The sequence below is a fragment of the Thamnophis sirtalis genome, unplaced genomic scaffold (genome assembly GCF_051295495.1).
Source record: "Thamnophis sirtalis isolate CommonGarterSnake01/CBP01778 unplaced genomic scaffold, rThaSir2_p1.2 scaffold_7, whole genome shotgun sequence".
NCBI lineage: Eukaryota > Metazoa > Chordata > Lepidosauria > Squamata > Natricidae > Thamnophis > Thamnophis sirtalis.
The window spans coordinates 56,592,349-56,613,955 of record NW_028261387.1 but is presented as its reverse complement, the minus strand read 5'-3'; the positions used below and the strand labels follow the sequence as shown (position 1 = coordinate 56,613,955).

The window sequence follows — 21,607 nt, the reverse complement described above, 5'->3', positions numbered from 1 at the left end:
AACATAAGTACGCTTTCTTCGAGAATGTGGCTGGACTTTTTCTTGTGTTCCATACGCTATTCTGAAGGAGGCAATATTTAAAATTTCTTTCTTTCTTAAAACATTTTATTCTAAAAACAAATTGTCACATTTTCTTTCTTCTGCATTCATAATAATGTAAACATACTTGAAGGATCAAACTGAAACCTAAATCACAATTTTCAACCATAAAATTAAAATTCACAAAATGAATCCCACTCTTGAGGTTTTTGTTTGTCCCATTAGCTTTAGCAGAGTGGACATACTCTGAGTATTATCAGTGAAGCAGGGTCACCAAGTTCTACAACACATACTTTCTCTGTCATGGGCCTGTTTGGGGAATAGTCTCACTAAAATACTAAAATACTGTGAAGCCTACAGCCAGATGAGACAGTCTTTAGTTTACTGCCCTCCCAATTGCTCTAAAATAAGTAACTTGTAGACTTTTTTGGGGAGGAAAAAGTTTGAATGAAACATTGAACTCTGTCATGCATTCCCAACTATACTTACTTCTTCAGAACAGCTATTTCATTCTCCAGGTTGCTCTCCTGGGTGACTGGTGACTTTTTAATGCACTTCAAAGCAAAAAGCTTGCCAGTGATTCTATGCTTCACCAGGAAAACTTCCGAAAAGGCTCCTCTGTAAGGAAAATAAAAAGGAAAGGCTGGGCATTATACTGCCGTAGCTAACTTAATTGCTAAGATATAAAACCCTGCCACAATATATAGCCTTAAAGGAAGATACATTAACACTACTTTCAGAAGCAGATGGCACTACTAATTAGATCCAGGGATTTGGCTGCAAATTCAAGGGTATTAATTGGATACATTCCCTGTGAGATTTGAGTTCTATTTATTGTGCAATAGCATAATAAATAGAGAGGAAACCATGGCATAGAAATAAGTTAGGCTTATGAGCTAAAATGTAGCAATTGTATAACAATATAGAATAGCTGATCATTATGTTAATTGTCAAGTTATAATCTATAAAGAATAAGTAGGATTCTACATATCTTTGCACAATAGTGATAATATTCATTGTCAAGTGATTTTTTCCATTCTAGCACTAGGATTACCAGAACTCAAGGGAATCTCTATTCGCTACAATGCCAATAGAGACTTTTCTGCTTTCTGGATATAATAGTGCCTGTTCTTCATTGGGTGGAACACAACCCTAACATCTTTTGTAATTATAAACCCTAAGGTAAAGGTTGCTCTGCACATGTGTGCTAGTTGTTTCTGTCTATAGGGATGGTGCTCATCTCCGTTTCAAAGCCAAAGAGCCAGCGCTGTCCGAAGATGTCTCATTGTCATGTGGTTGGCATGATTAAATGCCAAAGGCACACAGAGCTGTTACTTTCCCACCAAAGTGGTTCCTATTTTCTATTTGCATTTTTACATGCTTTTGAACTGCTAGGTTGGCAGAAGCTGGGACAAATAATGGGAGGTCACTCCATTACATGGCACTAGGGATTCAAACCACTGAACTGCCAATATTTTGATTGACAAGTTCAGCATCTTAGCCACTGAGCCACTTATTCTCTGCCATGGGCCTGTTTGGGGAATAGTCTCACTAAAATACTAAAATATTGTGAAGTTTTCAGCCAGATAAGACAGTCTTTAGTCTTTAGCCCCTTATTATAAACTCTACTGTATGTTAATTGTGAAATCACTCCACAGGAAGTTTTGAACTGTGAATTATTTGTAAGTCTGGTTGTGTTTTATTGCCCCATCCCAACAATCAAATCACTTCTTCCTACATCCCACTGAATGAAGAAGGCATTTGCTTTTCCTGAATATTACCTTGCTTACCAGGACTTGAAAAATATTTTTGCCTGAGTAACAGGTTTTCCATGTTTCTATCAAATTCACTTACTTTGTTCTCTGCAGCAATAAAGCAGAAGATTCTAGGAAACACTTTGATTTCTTACAGGGACAAATTATTTTGATTTTGTATAACCAAAATTACAACTACCACAAAATCCCGAAATGGATCTGTTCAGACTTTCAAATAAGAGACTTCAACACAATGCAAGTCAGGAAAGTAAAATGAAATAAAAAGACATTACAAATGTTGTTTACAACATTCTGTCATAACAGTCCCTATCCCAGATAGATAGAAAGGATGTTTCTCAAATTAGGCAACCTTGTTTTGCTGGTGAAAAGTAAAGAGAACAAAATTATGTAATGAAAGATAATTGAGGAACAAAGTGTTCCAGCTTTTAACAGCATTTCTCAGCAAACTATGGTAAGAAAGAAAAGGATGAAATTTAAGCTAAGGTGGTTGTTAATATTTTTAGAGTATTTATAGCTTTTGTTGTGTTAAGCAAAATTTAGAATTATTCATAATTAGCAAAACCTTACTCAAATCAGTAAATTAGTAAATTACAGTAAGTTAGTTCCTATGTTAAGAAAGGTCTGTTCTACATCTCATCAACTCTGGAATAAACTGTAACTTGAAACTACAATTACATCTATATTATAAACCTGCGTAGAGTATGAAGAGGGCATGATAGTTCAGGGGTTAAAGATGATGAGCTTGTCAGCTGGAAAGTGGACAGCATGGATTTGAGGTCCGAGTGCCGCACAATAGGGTGAGCTCCTGTCATTTCCCCCAGCTCCTGTCCACCTAGCAGTTTGAAAGTATGCAAATGCAAGTAGATAAATAGGTACCACTTCAATGGGAAGGTAAGTATTCTGTGCACCTCTGAGTATAGTCATCCTGGCCACATGACCACAGAAACATTTTCAGACAATTCTGGTTCCCTCAATTAAGAAAATCTTAGCACTGTGCTTAGAGTCAGACACAACTGGACAAGGGAAATGTCTATGGAGATTCTCAATCTAAACGAAGAAGCTTCTTGGATGTGAAGCGAAACATCTTCAAAGAAAAACCAGACAGTTCAGTTGCCTCTTGAAAAAGCATGTTTGAACAAGGGAAACCTTTACCTTTATACAGTATGATGACCAAGATCCTTATGCTTTCATCATAGGAGTTGGCTACAGTTTATTATGACATGAGAACATCCTAAAATTTTCTGTCTAGCCTTTCTAACTAATCTTTTGTCAATATAGGATTTAAAAGAGATATTTGTTTATTTATAAATCAAATAAATGAAGCTATCCAATTTAGAATTGTAATTATTTATTAGTTTTACAGTTTAATAATGAGATAACTTCCCAGTAAACAAAATTGTCACCTGGTGTTTTCAGAAGTAAACAGAGAAAGTAAAGAAAACATTGCATAATATTTATTAAATATTTTATTCATTAAAATGTTTTATCAATGCCAAGTTTATATTATATTTGTAAATAGCTTTTAGACTTTTTGGCTATAAATACAATTGATGGAAGAAAACATTTATGTACCATTGATGCCTATCTGAGAATTGCGACTATTCTTTCTGCATTGCCGTACAAAATAATATGTAGAAGAGAAGCAAAATGAAGAATACAATATCACGTATGAAAATTGGGTTTATGAAAGATGCTGTTACTGTGATCATGTCATCTTGAATGGTGTGTGACAGTTTCTCAGCCATTCTTGCAATCATTTTCTCCCTTTTTCACCCCGTAGCAGCTACTTACTTTGGGGTAAGTTAGGTGGGAAAAGGGAAGGAAAAAAAGGAGGAAGGAAGGGAGAGATGGAGAAAAATGAAGGACAGGAGGGAAGGAAGGAACAGGGAGGAATTAACTATTCTTCCTGGCCTCTGCTGCCTACTTCCCATCTCCACAACTCATGTCCTCCACACTTTCCCCAAGTCAAAGGACATTTATTATGCATTCTCATGCACTTTCCTGAAATGTGGAGGGAGAAAGGGAGAAAGAAGATAAGGTCAGAATGAAGGGGAGGAAGAGAGGGGGGGAAGAGCAGAGGAAAGGAGGAATGAAAGGAAGGGAGGAGGGAATGAGGAAGGAACAGGGCAAAAGGAAGGAATGAAGGAAGCAAGGGAGAAAGGGAGAAAGGGAGAAAGAAAGAAAGATTTCTGATGCTCCGAGCCAGCTTCTTAAGGAAATATCTCTGAAACAATGACTCAGTAAAGCTTGGACTGTCTAGCATCAATTATAGATTTAAATGTAAATACAATTTCCAAGATTAAGAAGTAGTGACTATGGTTTATAAGCTGCAAATTGTTATATTGTATGGTTAGTAGACTTAGACACAATGGACAGGGGAAGTAGTGGGTTCCGGATCCTGTCGCAACTGGTATGCTGTGATGGAGCTGGGCATTCTTAGCGGACACACATGCTAAGCATGCATGCACACTCTACCACCCAGAAACACTCAGATGTTTGGCAGAAGTTGCACAGGCGTCGCACACTATGCGCATGTGCACAATTAGCCCATTTCCCTAAAAAAATGGTAAGGAACACGGGTGGGTTGATGGGCCTAACAGCTCACCATTCCGGTATGGTAGCTGCTGCTCCCAGATACCACCAGTATGCCTGTACTTTCACAAGTAGGGATGGGATTCTACTGGTTTGGACCAGTTCAGATGAACTGGTAGCTCTGATGATAAGATGGGCCCGCCTGTGCTATTTTCCTACCTTTATCTTCTCAACTGATTCGTGCGGCAGAGCAGATTGCCACGCGAACCAGCTGTGTTACTCCTCTGAAGAAATCCGAAAGTGAAGTTTCCTCAAAATTGTGCACACGTGCACAGCATGCAAACCGCATGATCACTGAACCGGTTGTTAAATTGAAATGATCCCACCACTGTTCACAAGGTAATGAATAGAAAATGGCCACTTAATCTATCCAGAATGGGATTTTTGTTTTAGATTTCCTATGTTAGGTAACCCAATCCAGGTCAATACATATAATTAAAATGTTAATATCAGAAGAACTAACAGAAATAGATTGAAAATCAGAGAGGAAGACTAAAAATGTAGTTAGAGAAAAAAAAAACAAAATGAGGGAACAGACATCAGCCCACATAATGGACAGCAAATGTACGAAGAGCAAAGAACAGTGGAAAATGAGATTTACTGTACATACTTTTATTACATCTAAAACAATGAAGATCTGATACTTTAAGATCAATTGTCCTTCATTCAAGGCAGAAAGTCACTTGTAACTGTTTTAAGTTGTGAATCAATACTTTACATAGACTGCACTGTGGACAGAGCTCATTGAAATGTATTTCTCTGCTTTATCAGGTCACTGAAAATTCATTCTCAGCACCCGAAGAGTTAAACTGCAGAGATGGTACAATGGGGATTGACGACAAAGTTTAGCAATCTTGAGCAAGTTATATCACAGGTTTATTCAACTGGGGGCAGTAAACATAGAATGCTACAAATTCATGCTATTCTCCAGGGGAGTGGAAACAACAGTTTCTCCAAGGCATATTTATCTTATGTAATAGCAAGCTATGTTCCATTTGTAGACCTTATTCAAAGTGCTTAGAGATACCGCATATAAGCTGTATTTATCAGGATGTTATTTCATTTGTTATCCTTTCCTCCATCTCATTTCATTTATTTCACCTGTTTTTGTTCATTTCCACTTGAAGCATAAATATCTAGTTTAAGTAAGTAAAGACTTAAAAAAATTGAGACCATAGCTTCTGTTTTTCTTAATTGTAAGTACATATTTTTGAATTTTTCTCATACATTCTGTATTCATTTCATTTACACACAAGAGTCATATGTGTATGTATGCTTGGAGTGGACTTAAATAAGACTAGAGTTCATGAGGTTCTAAATTAAGTTCTGTTGATTATATGGGAATATTTTGTAATTGGATTTGTGAATGTTAGCAGCAATGTGTGAAAAATTGGCATTGTATAGAAGGCTTAGGAAATCTATAGAACGTGGGAGCAATTCTAGGCAAAGTATGAAATGTCTGTATTATTTTAATGTGCTATATACCTGTGTTGCTGAACCTTTTCGGCACCAAGTGCCAAAACGAGAGAGTGCATGTCTGGGGGAGCATTGGCAACCAGAAGAGCAGTTCCTCGGCACACATGTGCACACTAGGAAGCTGAGCTTCTGGTTTCCTGTGTGCCCATGCGTGCCGGTCACCTGGTCTTTTGTTGCTCCTACATGCACGAAGACCAGCTGTCTGGCATGCATGTGTGCACCGGAACCCGGAAGAGCAATGGGCGATGGCTGGCATATCCAGAGAAATGGCTTTGTGTGCCACTTCCAGCACCCGTGCCATGGATTCACCATCACAGCTATATACTTTCCCTAGGCATTGTATATAATACCTAGGCATTATGCAGAATAACAAGAACTGTTTAGGCAAAGTATGAAAGTATGAAAAGAGAGTCATGAAAAGGGCTATGGTTACCTAACCCTAACCCTAACCCTAATCCTTTATTGAAAAAAAAAACTTTTGAAAATGAAATAAGAAATGCAAAATAAAGTATAGGACTTTGTTATTTAAAAAAAAGAGAGAGAAAAAGACCAGTATTGACTTACTTGTTGCAACTGGAATAGCAAGAATGGCATTTTATATTTTGCTGGATTACCTAGAATACCTAGGAAATGCATGTAACATTAAGTGTTTTATATTTTGACAGCCCATTTTTAGCATTCTATAGATTTCTGGGCATTCTATAAAATGCCTAAATACACACATGGATGGTACAACTTACACAGTAATTTTAGTAATATTGTTCAATGAGCCATAGAAACCTGATTCATATATCAGCTAATCCTGAATTCAATCCAATCAACAAAAAACATTGTATATTTAGCATAATACTGCCAACATGTTAATACTGTTTCATTTTTTTAATTCTCTGGTTTTTACATTATGTTCTTTTTTTCTGTACTTTTTAGTTATACTTCTTTCTATAAAATTCCTGTTGAATTGGGCACTCAATAACAATTTGTAGTAATCCCTATATTCACAACTGAAGATAGTAGGAAATCTTCATCCCACATATCAGATGCACTGGAATCTGTTTCATGTTTCGTTCCTAAACAGTTTATGATAATTACAGCCCACATTTAAGATCACTTGAATCAACAAGCTGGTGCAAAGAAAACAAAAGCTTCTGTAGGGTTTTTTTTTCCTACATGAAATACAAGGATCCTAGCTCTGGATAATCATTCTAATCCAAAAGGCTGACTAACCATGAATCCATCACAGACTGAGAACATTTGCACTTGGACTCATGAGGGAAGCAGAAGAATGACAGTAGAACAGACATGTTTTCTTAAGTGTTTGAAAGAACACACGTTCCAATGTCCTTGACAACTCTAGATTTATTTATATTAATAACAAAAGTCTGCCAAATGAAATGGCAGGTTTGAATTGTGGGATTTTTCCAGCTTTACCATATATGAACCTGGAGGTTATTTTACTTAAAGCATTGTGTGCACAATTTATTTATTTATGTATTAATTTATTTATCCTCCTTTTTTCTATCTATTGTAACATACACTCTCCCTTTCAAGCTGCAAAGGTGTAGTTTTGATGGATTTATACAAGGAATTAGTAATGGGATTAAAGCAATGTTTGCCACAGTAGCAGTGTCTTCCACTAAGTATAGACTAAAAATAAAACAAGCAAGTAAAACATTAATCTATCCACATGACTCTTTGCCTGAATTCACACAGTAAGCCAGGCTAAAAATGTTATTGGCTAATATCCAATATATGATGTGAACACAGTCATAGGGATATCCTGTTTAAATTGAAATTGTAAATTTATGAACGGCTAGCCCAAAATCTTTTCTGAAACCTGATAGTCTAACATGCAATACAAAACTATGTATTTCAGATTGTGTATCCAGTTTGTGATAAATATAGCAAAATTGCAGTTGTTTCTCACTCTAATTGGAAATAAAAAGGCATAATTTAGTCAAATATAGCTGAGGAGTAGATGCCACTATTTTTTATTCCTCTTACACCCAATTAATTTTGGGCAGGATTTATATACTGTACCTTCAACTAGATCTTTAGGCATCTTTATTCATAATGTTGTTTCCCAGATTTTAAAAAGGTCTGTTCTTGAATAAACATATACAAAATGAAAGCCTGTTTTGATCAGGTTCCAATTAAGAGTTTGGAAGTAGAGCCAATATATTTTCTATTTCATTAGATGGCTTCTCTTATCCTGTGTTTCGTATCTAGATTTAGGGAAATAATAATCCTCCACTTGGTTCTCTTGAGGGGAAAATTTTCAAATGGATCCCAAATAGATATTTTTATTGTTGTAGCAGTTTCCCATGCAGAATGGCCAATAACATGTCAACAACTCACATCTGGCTTGAGTTTAGCTCATGGGAAGTGACTTAATAAATGGAAAAAAATAACTCTACTACTGAAGCCTGGATCATCAAAGTTAGTACCTCTTTGAAAGCTTATAGTTCATTTCTTATAATGTCAAAATAGGAATGGAATGGAAAAGAAAGACATCATGAAATAGTAAAAATGAAAGATCACTGTGAATACATGAGACAATGTGATTCCTCCATACTATCTTGCGCTACTAACAACTAGTTCTAGAGATGGACTATGGTGCCTAATGTTTCTTCATTAGTTATGGTGTAGCTTCTAGTCTCACAGTACCTGGACACCACAAAATAGTTGGAGAGAACTCTCAACTGCCACAACTCATATTTAGACCTTCTCTCTCAATGTTCAGATCTACATATTAGAGAAGGAAATTAATTCAGATTGCATCATCTGAAAATATGAACCAGACTAGATCTTTGATTTAGTTTTGACAATTTTAGAATGAATATAAACTATCAGAGAGATCAAGTAGTTGAATCTTTTCAAATTACAATCACAATTGTTCCTGATATTTATTTTATTTTATAATATTTTGGATCCATTTCAAATATCTTGGAACCAAAGGTGTTATACATATCCCTTCTTTCTCCTGCTTTCCCCCCATAAGAACAACCTCGTGAAGTAAGTTGGCAGAGAGAAAATGACTCTTGTTCAGTTACTCAGGGAGCTTCTAATAACTGAGGATGGACTAAGACCTGGGTTTTCCTAATGCTCTTCTAGCACCCAAATCAATATACCACAGTGCATTCTTCCAAGGCAATTCCCAACATTTCAGAAATGTGTTCTGATTAGAGCTGCAGAATAACTGCAGAATTGCAGTAGAGTTGAAGCATTTTGACAAGCATTTTGAGTCATTCTTTAGATATTTGGAGTGTTTATAAAAAGAAACTTTGGGGAAATGTTAAATCATACAGTGAATGGAATGCTTTTAAAAGTCCATTATGATCAAATGAGAGTTGGTGGAAAAAGCTAATTGATAGGATGCTCAGACCCCTTGTTGGCTTCAGGGAGGAGGAAAATGACATTTATGATACAATATTGAAGTCACTTCAATGTCAAGAGAGAAATAAAGTGGATGCAAAGTGTGAAGGAGAATATTTTGACCGTTCAGCTATGTAATCAAGAGACCCACTGCAGAGCCAATGGAGTATTTTTTTTAAAAAAAAGAAAACATACAAGATGATTGTTTTGATGAGCAAGATGAATTTCAGAAATAAAACAGTTCTGGGGGAGAAAAATTAATCCCTCAGCCACACATGCTTAAGAGCTGACATTGTTATTCCTAATGGACACATAAGAGTAAGCAACCTAATAACCATGGAGACTAATGTGCTGGAAAACTATTAATAAAGAAAGAAAGATATTATGACATTTTAAAGGTTAATGCATTTACTCTTGCATAACCTGCCACGGATCACCATATATTTCATCGGATGCCTCAGAAGTATACCATTCTTATGCAATGATAAATATGTTCATTTTAAAATACGATAAGACTACTTCATTTTCTGATGGAGACTAATGGAGTTAAAAGAGAGGGAAATGGTGACAAGGTGCTGTTTATTGTAGCATGAAGCATTGTGGACCTTCTTTCTCCAAGTTTCTGCCTTCTTACACTTTTGGACTGGATGCAATTTTAATTGATATCAGGCCAGGCTGATAGGGTCTAACACGAATTGGAAGCAAGCCAGATCTGAAAAGCTTCTTTTATAGTCTTTCCTGGTCTATCTATTTTTTCACATGAAATCAACTTTATCTCACATTCCTCATATTGGTTTCCTACCCCATATGAACACCATGTGAGGTAAAGTATCTGAGTTGGAGAACCTTCTGTGAAAAAGAATCTTCCCCAAAAGAGGGTCAAAGCAGAGGTGGGTTCTCCCGGTTCAGCCTGGATTGGGTGAACTAGTAATGGCGGTGGTGGGAGGTTCTGCCCACTTACTCAGACACTTCTGCGCATGTGCAGAAGTGTGGCGTGCACAAGCGAACCAGTAGTAAAAAAAATGGAAACCTACCACTGGTCCAAAGCTCCTTCACTCTTCGCTTTTTAGCAGCTTCTGAAAGGAGCCTGGAACTTTGGAATAGCTAGAAATGAAACAGTGTGAATAATAAAAATAAAAAGGAACAACAAACACTTACGATCCAAGTACTTCCATGAAAACAAATGTTTTTCTGATGTTGGCAGTCGGTTTCTTCCAGGAAGTGCCATCATCCTCTTGTTTGCAACCCATCTTCTCCAGAGTTAAAGCTGAAATTTCTGAAATGATATAATAATGGTTGAAGAACCATTATTCTAAATAGTTATTAATGACAATACATTAGTAAATTCTCACATTTTTCTGTGTCAGATTTCTGGCATCTTTAGCAGATGCCAGAAAACTGAACAACCTGCAGTCCAGCAGAAAAGAATCTGCCTAAAATATTAGAATGTGCAGAAATGAATAGATTATCACTTGCAATTAAAGAGAAAGAACAAATGGGTTATTATGCAATATGTGAAACTTTTTATCAATGGTTAGAGGATAAATATAAAAATTAGATACAAAAGTAGATGAGTAAAATATAGAAAATAGTAGGGTTAATAATAGGGTTAATAGAGTTAAGTAAACTAAGAACAGGATGTAAAGTATCAGCTATTTAATGTATTGGTATTAAGCTAAGAATAAATTAAATAATGAATATGATTGTAAATTTTAACTGTTATTGCACAAACATTTGTACTCAGATGACACACTGTTTAATGGAAAATGGATTATTTGTACTAAAATAAAATTGAAAAAATTTAAAAAAGAAAATAATCTGCATATGTAATTGTTTACAGTGGTAAACAATCCCTGATAATTTACCATTGGTTACCTTTTATTTTCTACAATTTGATTTTCTAATTACTTTCCATGCTCTGGAATTCTTCTGTAAACTACAAACCTGAGTAGAGATAAAACAATGCTGATGCTGTCATCATCTATCCTATTTTTCTTCGAGAGCCTGAACTACTCTCTTATGTTAATGGGCAGCATTTCCTAACACTTGTAAGCCCCAGCTGTAAGCCCCAGGAGGGTTTTCAGCACCATGAAGCTTTAAATTGTCAAAAGACTTGTCATTTGAGCTTCTAACTTTTACTGAGGGTCAGAAATGTTCCTCTGAGTATTCTGTATATGTCGGCCACTGTTTCGCTTCTTGCTTTCAGCTGCCATGGAAACGGGGAGGGGGGCATGGTATTCGGGGTGGGAATAATTGATACAGGAGTGATAGTTAAAACGAGAGTTTTGTTCTCACCATCTTCTGTGCATGCTGATGGCCGATTTTTGGAGTTGGTCAAGGCCAACCATCCTGCATATCAACCTGATGATGCTTCTTGGAGATGCACCCACATGACACCTAAGGGATTTGCAGATTGGGCAATAGGATGGGGCTTGTTGGGGGAGGGGGTTAGGCAAATGTTTGATATGTATGATTTTGCACGTTTCTGCCTCAGACCTTGCTTTACTTCGCTGCTATCTTTTCATAACCAGTAAAAGTATTATTAATTCTACAAATGGAGTTAAGTGGTTTCTTTCTTGGTTGCTGAAGGAGGCGTGCTTGACAGTATTTGGAATATGAAAATTTAGATCTGGTGATTCAGAGGCATTAGAAAATACAATGTTGATCTGAAAATTTCAAAGTAGGATTATTTTAGGGTGATGATAAAATAATTGCTGCTATTATTCTAGATGGCTGGTTCTTGTTATTCATTGTGACAAAGCGTAAAATACATTAGACTAATGTACTTAGCACCAGCATTAATGTACATAGTAAAGCTAGTTTGGAAATCACATAGAAAATCTAAATTCCATTCCTTTTAATTGCAATAAAATGTGCCATAATAATTAGGCTGCTATTTTTATTAGGATCGACCCAAATTTTATGCCAAATGTAAAACTCAGGGATATTAGATGCTAACACACTCATTAGGTAGTAATGATTGTAGTTTATAGTTGTTTCTAAAGATTGTGTAATCTTATTGCTCATCAAAGTTAATAGACTACCGTTAGAATTCAGAGCTAACACATACGGAAACAGATTATATAATTGCAAATTGAATAGAATGTTTAGACCAGATTCATTGTGAAAAAAGAGTGAGCAAAGTCAGATAATAACAACACAGAATAAACCTTCCTTCAAACAGTAATTAAATTAAAGCATTTTACATATACACACTCAAATAGGAGGCTTAGGGGAAAACTACATGATAATTAAAACATATTTTGTTCTACCTATTTCTTTTCTTTTCCTGGTTGTAATGCATGATGGTGATAGGAGAGAAGGGGAGTAAAGCTCTTATTTCAATCATGACTATTGATATGAGAAGAAAGGTTGATTTTTTTTCTCCAAAGTATCATCGTTTATAAGAAATATAAATATACATCTGCATGTATCTTTTTTCTAAACAAAAATCCTAAGTAGGTAAGATGGTGGAATAGCTTTTTGTTCTTTTGTATATGGCACTTCCAGTCCAGAATAAGTCAGCATCTATTTTCACTAGAGCAAATAGAAAATGCAGATAAAGGTACACAGATTCTGATTTTTATAGCCGGTTAACTGATCAGAGTATAAATCCTAATGCTGGAGTAATCTGAAAGAAATATAAACCCAAGTGTTACTTTGATACAAATTGAATGGTAGCATCCATAGCATTAAACATTTGTCTTTTAAGGAGTGCTTGCAAGAATTGGATAATCTGGAATTTTCAATGCTTAGGTTTGGATCTTACTATGCATCACAAAAGGCAATGAAACATTAAGAATTTTGATTGATAAAAGTGTTAGTTTCTTCTATCCAGGTTCTTTTTAAAATGGTTGCTGTTTAAGGATGGAGACTGAATCTCATAGGTTGTTGCCAGGTACTTGTTTTTGAATCATACTTTTAATATAACTCTAGTTGTGGCTTCATTAAATATCAGTAGAATAGTATTTAAATGTGAACAGTCAAAGGTGAAACTGCTTGATGCATCCTTTGACAGGAAAAGTCCAAAGAAGCTGCTGGCACCACCCAGCAGGCAAAATTTATGCTGCTTCACTGATCAGCAGACTGGCAGGTAAGTTGTGAGGATCAGCGCCTGATTTTCTGCATTTATTGATAGCTTACTTCCAAACTGTAAATCATAAGATTGCAATGTTAAGAACCTTCAAGAAATTGACACACCATCTATACAAGGAAAGGCTACACAATGCTGTACTGTTTGTGTATGCTTGGAGACTGGCATTTTGTGGTACTCAGTATTAAATAAATCAATGAATAGAGTAGCAGAAATATGGATAGGCAGGAACAAGGCTGCACTCTACCCCTTGCCTTATTAGCAAAGTATAAATGTGTTGAGGAAGTTTACAAAGCTGCTCTGCCTTGATCTGAGAATTAAATAGAAATTAAATGAAAACAACAGATGCTGCATGTTCTCCAGCCTAGGCATATCAAGATGTTGACTAATTTTAATCCTTTTCTTCTGCAAAACAGTCCAGAGAAATATTCTATTGTCCCACCACCATTAGCTATAGATCTTCCAGGGAGCTCTTACTTCCAGGCTGAATTCAGATTTTCTCAGTAACTCCATTTATCACCATGGCTACATTTGGCTTATACAGGTAGAAGCCCTTTATAGGACAAAATGTAAACATACGTATCAGGAGGGATTTTTCCCCCCAACTATATTTAACAATAATTTCTGCAATTAAAGAGAGTTCTGAAAGCACTTCTAAATGGAAACTCTGGAAGTACCCTGTTGTGAACAAACACACAATTGGAAGATGGAGATGGGTGCAAACTTCAACATTGCTCAAAGGCTGAAACACCATCACTCTTCCTAACCTCCTCCTTTTTCTGGAATAGCAAAAGTGTTTTTACACATGACTGCATTTGCCATTGGCCAAATAGATTCTTTTGTTAAAAAGAGGAACATTTTGAACAGAGAGAATCATTACTGCACAGGAAAATAAAAGAGGAAGAAAAAATATGTTTTTGTGGCAAACTTTCATTTCCCACTGAAATAGTATTTGCCACCTATAATGACCAGGGTTATACAATTTTCGAGTGCCCCAGAATCAGACATCAAAGATTAATTCAAGCATGGTCAAAGAAAAATGGACTCAGCTGCTAAAGAATGACATTTTCAGTCTTTTAAACCCTTTAAAAGCTAATATGTTTGAAACTGTGCTTGATCTCTAGTTAACGATTAGATTCCAAATCTTGATATGAATTGCCTTTTTTATATATTTTATATATTTCTTTCGATAGACAAATTTAGCAGAGCTTAAGAATGTAAAAAAGGAAGTAGTTTATTGACAATATTTGAAAAATTGTTTATAGAGATTCTCAGTCATCCACGTCCTGGTTGTCGCAAAGGTGCTTTTCAGGAGGCAACTGGACTTTCTTGTTTTTCTTTGAAGACATTTTGCTTCTCATCCAAGAAGCTTTTTCAGGTCTGACTGGATGGTGGGAAATGGAAGAGCTGAAGAAGCTTCTTGGATGAGAAGTAAAACATCTTCAAAAGAAAAAAACAAGAAAGTCCAGATGTCTTCTGATAGACCATGGTTTGGCACAACCATGACCTGGATGACTGAGAATCTCCAAAGACGTTTAGCTATGTACTTTGGGATGAACACACTTTGAATGGTGTGGGAGTATGAATGGATTTCCAGAAAAATTGCAGACTACAGGAACCATTTGCACTTCATCTCAAATGGTTGAGATGCAGAGAACACAGAATCATCCCCAACAGCCTGCACTTGTCTTCCACAGTGAAGTAACACAGGGCAGAAAACACCCTGCAACCAAGAAAGCTCCACATCCATTCACACTGCTCAGGTGACCCTGATGACACAAATAAATCTCCAAGAATGCAAATGACCAGCTGTCTGCAAAGAATAGAAATCCTTCCATTCCCCTCCATCCAGTCAGAGCTGAAAAAGCTTCTTGGATGAGAACCATCGTCAAAGAAAAAAAAGCAAGAAGGTCCATTTGCCTCCTGAAAAAGCACCTTTGGGACCACCAAGTTTGTTTTATTTGTTTGTTTTCCTAGCAGAGGAGCCTTCTGCAACCTGGTCTCCTGTAGTTGGACTGTAATTACTATCATTCCTAATAAGCATGGGCTATAACCTGGAAAAGGTAACTATAACATAAGTTTAATTAGCAGATTGAAGAAACCTGCATAGGAGTATAATAATACTCTCATAATTCACTGTGACTCAACTTTTGGAGGCTAGGAAAACATTTGGAATTCTGGAATCATGTAACTGGCACATTTTCAAAATGACTGCCAAGAAAGATAAATCATGAATAAACAACTATAATGGGCATGGTTTGTAAAACAAAAAAAAAACACTACCAAAAGGCATACTAACATGCCAATATGATTTTGTGAGGTCTAGGCACATTGCTGCAAATAAATATGATATTCCAGAAGCTGCTACTGGGCCACATATACACTCAAACACATACAAACAGGCAGAGCTTTGATCGCACCAGTTTGGCTTCCATTTTAACATTTCCCCCCTACTTTGCGGCCATATCTGTGGCTATCATTGTGGTTATTGCATTTGCCTTGAAGTTGTATTATTGGCTATAGCAGCAATTACTTCATTAGTTTCCTCCCAGGATGTTCTCTTATAAATCCAGGATGAACTAGTTTATAGGGCAGTGCAGGGAAGAAAAAGATGCTTTAAATGGCATTAGAACCAGTGTGCAATTTCTTAGGACAGGTATTTCTTTTCCCACCTGCAGTGACACTGGGGAAAGATGCAGCTGATTGAAGGAATTGCAGGTACTGAGGAGGGTAAAATCTGTTAGGCTTGATTATACTCCTTACTTGAAAGCAAGTCAGATGGTTGGTAGAGAGTGGGAAGAAAAGAAATAGAAGCCAGGAATCAAATGGGAGCCACACATTTTATGCTAGTAGAACTTTCTGTCAGTGCAAGGGTAGGTGGATAGCAGCATAATCTGGTGGTAGGGAAAGGCCTCTCCTTGATGAGATTCAATAGAACATAGAAATCTCTACCTGCCTTTTTGCAAAACAGCCATACTTCTGATGACCTTTATGTGCCTGGTCAAGCCATTGCACATAAAGAGGAGACAATAGATGGACCAAAATGCAGTGATAAACTGCAAAGGTGGGAATGTAACTTTTACATTCTATTTTACCTGTCAACCCTAGCAGAGGTTAGGACATGATGGAACAAATTCTATGCTAACTTTCTTCTTACAGAGATTTTTTTTAAAATTTTAAAAAGGAAGGGATATTGAAATATAAAAGTGTACCCAAAGTGTTTGCCTTCTATATCACTTCTTCTGTTTTCATTCTGACTTTTGTGAAGATAGCATGGCCACATATATATTGCCAAAAATATATATGAAATATATAAATGTATGAAATAAAATACATCACTAGAACAGAATGAGCATTCCAATTTACTTTGCATACTAATAATATTTGGATTTAACTAAGGGTTTAAAATAATTATTCTAGATCAGGGGTCTCAAACTCGATTTCATTGAGGACTGCATCAGGGTCATGTTGGATCTCGGGGGAGGGGGGCTGGAGTGAGCATAGTGAGGGTGGGCATGGCCAGCTCAATGTCACTTATGTTGGGGCTGCCTGTGGTGGCCCAAGCATTCTGCCAGCAAAAATGGGCTCTCAAGCTCTGTTTTCACCTGCAATGGCCTCCTGCAACCTTCTGCCTGCAAAAACGGAGCTTAGATGGGCTGCACAAGGCTCGTGTGAGCGCCATTTTCACTGGTAAGAGGGACTGTGGGCCAGTCCTTCACTGTTTCCAGGGCGACCCTGCGGGCCAGATCTAAGCACCCGATGGGCCAGATCTGCCCCCCCCGGGCCGTGAGTTTGACACCCCTGTCAATAGAAATACTACCAAATAGAAAATAAAAATACTACCATTTCATTAACACAGCTTGTTTCACATTATCTTATTCTCTTAGAGATAGCTCTGGTTTCAGAAGCAGTCCCTTTCCTGACTTATTTGGAGCCATTAATCTTAAAGACAGTGGATACAATGGGACATTGTGCCAAACTATGGCTTCTTCTTGGCCTGTTTACTTACTCCCATTAAAAAAAAAGACTTAAGTGAAAATGAGGAGACAGGTCTGCTATAATAGCAACACACAGGCGCCAACCAGTTCTTACTTTTGAAAAACAAAAGGCTCCCAGTCTTTTTTGATGATGACAGGAGAAAGAAATGTGGGATGTTGTAGATTTTCCAGTAGTCTGTTTACTAATGTTGATCAATAGCAATACAATAGCAGAGTTGGAAGGTACCTTGGAGGTCTTCTAGTCTAACCCCCTGCCCAGGCAGGAAACCTTATACTGTTTCAGACAAATGGCTATCCAACATCTTCTTAAAGACTTCCAGTGTTTGGGCATTCACAACTTCTGGAGACAAGCTGTTCCACTGATTAATTGTTCTAACTGTCAGGAAATTTCTCCTCAGTTCTAAGTTGCTTTTCTCCTTGATTAGTTTCCACCCATTGCTTCTTGTTCTACCCTTAGGTGCCTTGGAAAATAGTTTGATTCCCTCTTCTTTGTGGCAACCCCTGAGATATTGGAACACTATTATCATGTCTCCCCTAGTCCTTCTTTCTATTAAACTAGACATACCCAGTTCCTGCAACCGTTCTTAATATGTTTTAGTCTCCAGTCCCCTAATCATCTTTGTTGCTCTTCTCTGCACTCTTTCCAGAGTCTCCACATCTTTTCTATATCGTGGCGACCAGAACTGAATGCAGTATTCCAAGTGTGGCCTTACCAAGGCATTATAAAATGGTATTAACACTTCACGTGATCTTGATTCTATCCCTCTGTTTATGCAGCCTAGAACTGTGTTGGCTTTTTTTGGCAGCTGCTGCACACTGCTGGCTCATATTTAAATGGTTGTCCACTAGGACTCCAAGATCCCTTTCACAGTTACTACTATTGAGCAAGATACCACCTATACTGTACCTGTGCATTTCGTTTTTGTTGCCTAAATGTAGAACCTTACTCTTTTCACCATTGAATTTCATTTTATTAGATAGTTCCCAATGTTCAAGTTTGTTAAGAACCTTCTGTAATTTTAGTCTATCTTCTGGAGTGTTGGCTATTCCTGCCAGCTTGGTGTCATCTGCAAATTTGATGAGTTCCCCATTTATTCCCTCATCCAAATCATTGATGAAAATGTTGAAGAATACTGGGCCCAAAACAGAGCCTTGGGTACTCCACTGCATACTTCCCTCCATGAAGATGCAGTTCCATTGAGGACTACACATTGAGTGTGGTTGGTCAGCCAGTTACGAATCCATGTGGTGGTGATGCTGTCTAACCCACATTCTTCTACTTTATCTAGTAGTAGGTTATGGTCTACCTTATCAAATGCCTTACTGAAGTCCAAGTAAGCTATATCGACGGAATTCCTCTGGTCCACTAATTTTGTCACATTATCAAAGAATGCAATAAGATTAGTCTGGCATGATCTTTTATGTCTTTTCATTAAAAGAAGTGGTATCAACAAAACTAGTATTTTCTGAGAGTGGTATACGTAAACTAGTACTGCTATGAATAAAGCCTGACATCTTAGTCTAAATACAAATTTATGCCATTTATTTCAGAGTCAGTGAGTGTTAATCTTATAAAAATCCAGGATAATTTGATGTGGTGGCTTAATTCTCATGATAATTGTAAAATTATGTTCATGAATAACCCATTTAAGAAAAAAGTGCCAACCCAGTTAAAGTTGGCAGTTTTTAGAAGGTAGCTTTTTCACAACTGTTTATTTCATTAGTTTATTTTAGAAATACATTTGTAATGATAAGTTATGCCCACAATATACAGAACAAGCATAGGTAAAGCGAAATTGCCCCCAGTCTAGGTACCATAACTGGAATGCAGAAATCCAGATGTCCATTAGGTGGCAGCAAAGGAAAACATAGCTTAGATCTCAGTGGGCTTTCTGCGGTCCAGTTTTGGTAGCCTTAGACTAGTCAGCATGTGGCCTGTTAATCACCAGGGTGTTAAATAAGGCTAAGCTCTAACAGTTATTTTGATTAAGCTTCTGAAATGAACAGCAAAAAAGATGAGCAACCAAGAAGTCAACGTGATCATCAGGCATGAAATAAGGAAGCTGTGAATAAAGCAGATTGTGCGGAAATATAATTACTGGTCTAGTTAGCAGTATGCCATCTGACATTGATATCTTGATGATTCCTAAACATGTGGAATTAACATGTGAGAGAATATATAAGAAGGCATTTGGGAGAAAGCAGAGTTTCCATTTTGTCTTTTTTTTCTGTCACCCATTTTGCAAATATGCATGATGTTCATTTACATTGTTGAATGTGTTACTTTTTTGAGTAAAACCAGAAAAGATTTTTTAAACATGTTATATAATACATTGAACCCATCCACATTTTTCTATTTCACTGTTGTTTGATTGACACTAAAACAAACTATAGTTAATGATATCTATAAAGAGATGGCCCAACCAGAAAAGAAACTGAGGAAAAATATAGAACCAGGGAATAAATTATGCCCTTTATTTCATATTATACAATATTTGATATTATATTATTTCATATAATATAAGCTCATTAAATTATATAGAGAAGAGATGTGAGAGACACACAGAAAGATGAATGACTTGCAAAACATTCCAATGTGTCAGTCTAAGAATAGACAATTTTGTATCTTCATAGCCCTAATAAATCAAATGCCCATGAAGTGGTACAAAGAGTCAACCAAACTTTAATCTAAAACAAATGATCGTTAGAGCCTTATATAGAGGTAAAAATCTCACAATACATTAATGCGTCTATGGAAATTCTCAGTCATCTATGTCATGGTTGTCCCAAAGATGCTTTTCAAAAGGTAACTGGACTTGCTTTGTTTTTTCCTTGAAGAAGTTTCACTTCTCATCTAAGAAGCTGCTTCAGTTCCTTAGAACTGAAGAAGCTTCTTGTATGCGAAGAGAAACATTTTCAAGTAAAAAATAAAGACAGTGCAGTTACTTTTTGAAAAAGCACTTTTGGAACAATCCATTAATTTATTTTACTACTTATCAATACTACATAGGAATTCAAACTGTTCCCTCTGGGTCTCAATAGGGATGCGTATATTTTGCATAAAGAGAAGACAGAAGCTTAACTTCCTACTACCTCTCCCAGCCAAAGTAGTATAATATAAAGTAGTATAATGATTTATTTGGTTTGATACAGAGACTAATGTGTCATGCAATACAATCTAATAACATGGATAAACATTCCACTGATAAAAATTGTTCAGCATTCATATCCTGTAGCACAAGCAGTGAAGCATAATCTGCTGAAAGAATATATTAATAAAACTACAGAAATACAGCAATTAACTCAGTCAAAGTTGAAATGAGAAGAAAAGCAAAATAAAGCTTTTGTGATTTCTCCTCCCTCTTTTGTGACTCTTAATATATTAACCCAAAGAGATAGTGGAGGTAAAGCAAATCATTTGCATTATAAAACATAATAATTCATCTAAAAGTCAATGCATCATTAACACAGCCTTTTGTTCCATCATACTAATTACTAAGAAAACTGCAGTCTCCAATATATATCTTCAACTGATTACATGCTAAAAAGAAAACTTAATCCATATAGTAAACAAGAAGAGACCACGTTATTGATGGCAAAGGAATGCATTTTGCTAGAGGTCATTGAAAAAGGAACTCAAAATTACTTCTGATATTAATGTTCAAATTGTTACAAGCATTTGCAAAGATTTCTTAGCCCTGTGATCCACCTCGTTCCACAGTTTATTCAACCATAAGCAAAAGGACAGAGTAAAGTATTATGATGGGATACAAAATCAGCAAAGCAGTCTGTTAATGATGAAAACAGCAACACACTCTGAAACAGACCGATCAGAATGCACATCATAGTTTTGACAAAATAGACACAGAACATAAATGGTTGTCAAGGAAATAGGATCGACTTACCCCCAGACCAAAACGAAGGAACTTCTCTTCTCTGACTTGCCTGTTCAGCTCCTACAGGTCTAGAGGGATTAATGCTAACAATAAACCAAGATTAAAGGGGAGGGAAGCAGGAGGCTCCTTTCATGAGATCACAGCTAAGCAAGCTCTTACGGGGTGATGACTTAGCAGTAGCATGCACTTCTTGGTGGGTGTTTCTCTAACAATAATAAAAGTGGCATTTTTACACTTGTCCTTAACACACTCCAAGCCCTTTTATATGTGGGTTTGAAGGGTGTTTTTGAATAGTAAAAACAGCATTTGATACATATTCCTTTTCCTTGCTTGCTAAGATTATAGTAAACCCCACTCCCCATGGCA

At 36.6% G+C, this 21,607-nt stretch overlaps 1 protein-coding gene across 1 annotated transcript in view; it reads right to left on the bottom strand.

Annotated features, from left to right (window-relative positions):
- CAMK1G (calcium/calmodulin dependent protein kinase IG) overlaps positions 1–21,368 on the bottom strand; it is a 38,103-nt gene extending 16,735 nt beyond the window's left edge. The window contains exons 1-3 of the mRNA XM_014054735.2: positions 21,251–21,368; positions 10,413–10,530; positions 529–657 (exon numbers count right to left, since the gene is read on the bottom strand). Coding sequence (XP_013910210.2) covers positions 529–657; positions 10,413–10,504 — 221 coding nt within the window. The 5' untranslated portion in view covers positions 10,505–10,530; positions 21,251–21,368. The remainder of the gene's footprint in view (positions 1–528; positions 658–10,412; positions 10,531–21,250) is intronic.
- Between the last annotated feature and the right edge of the window lie 239 nt (positions 21,369–21,607).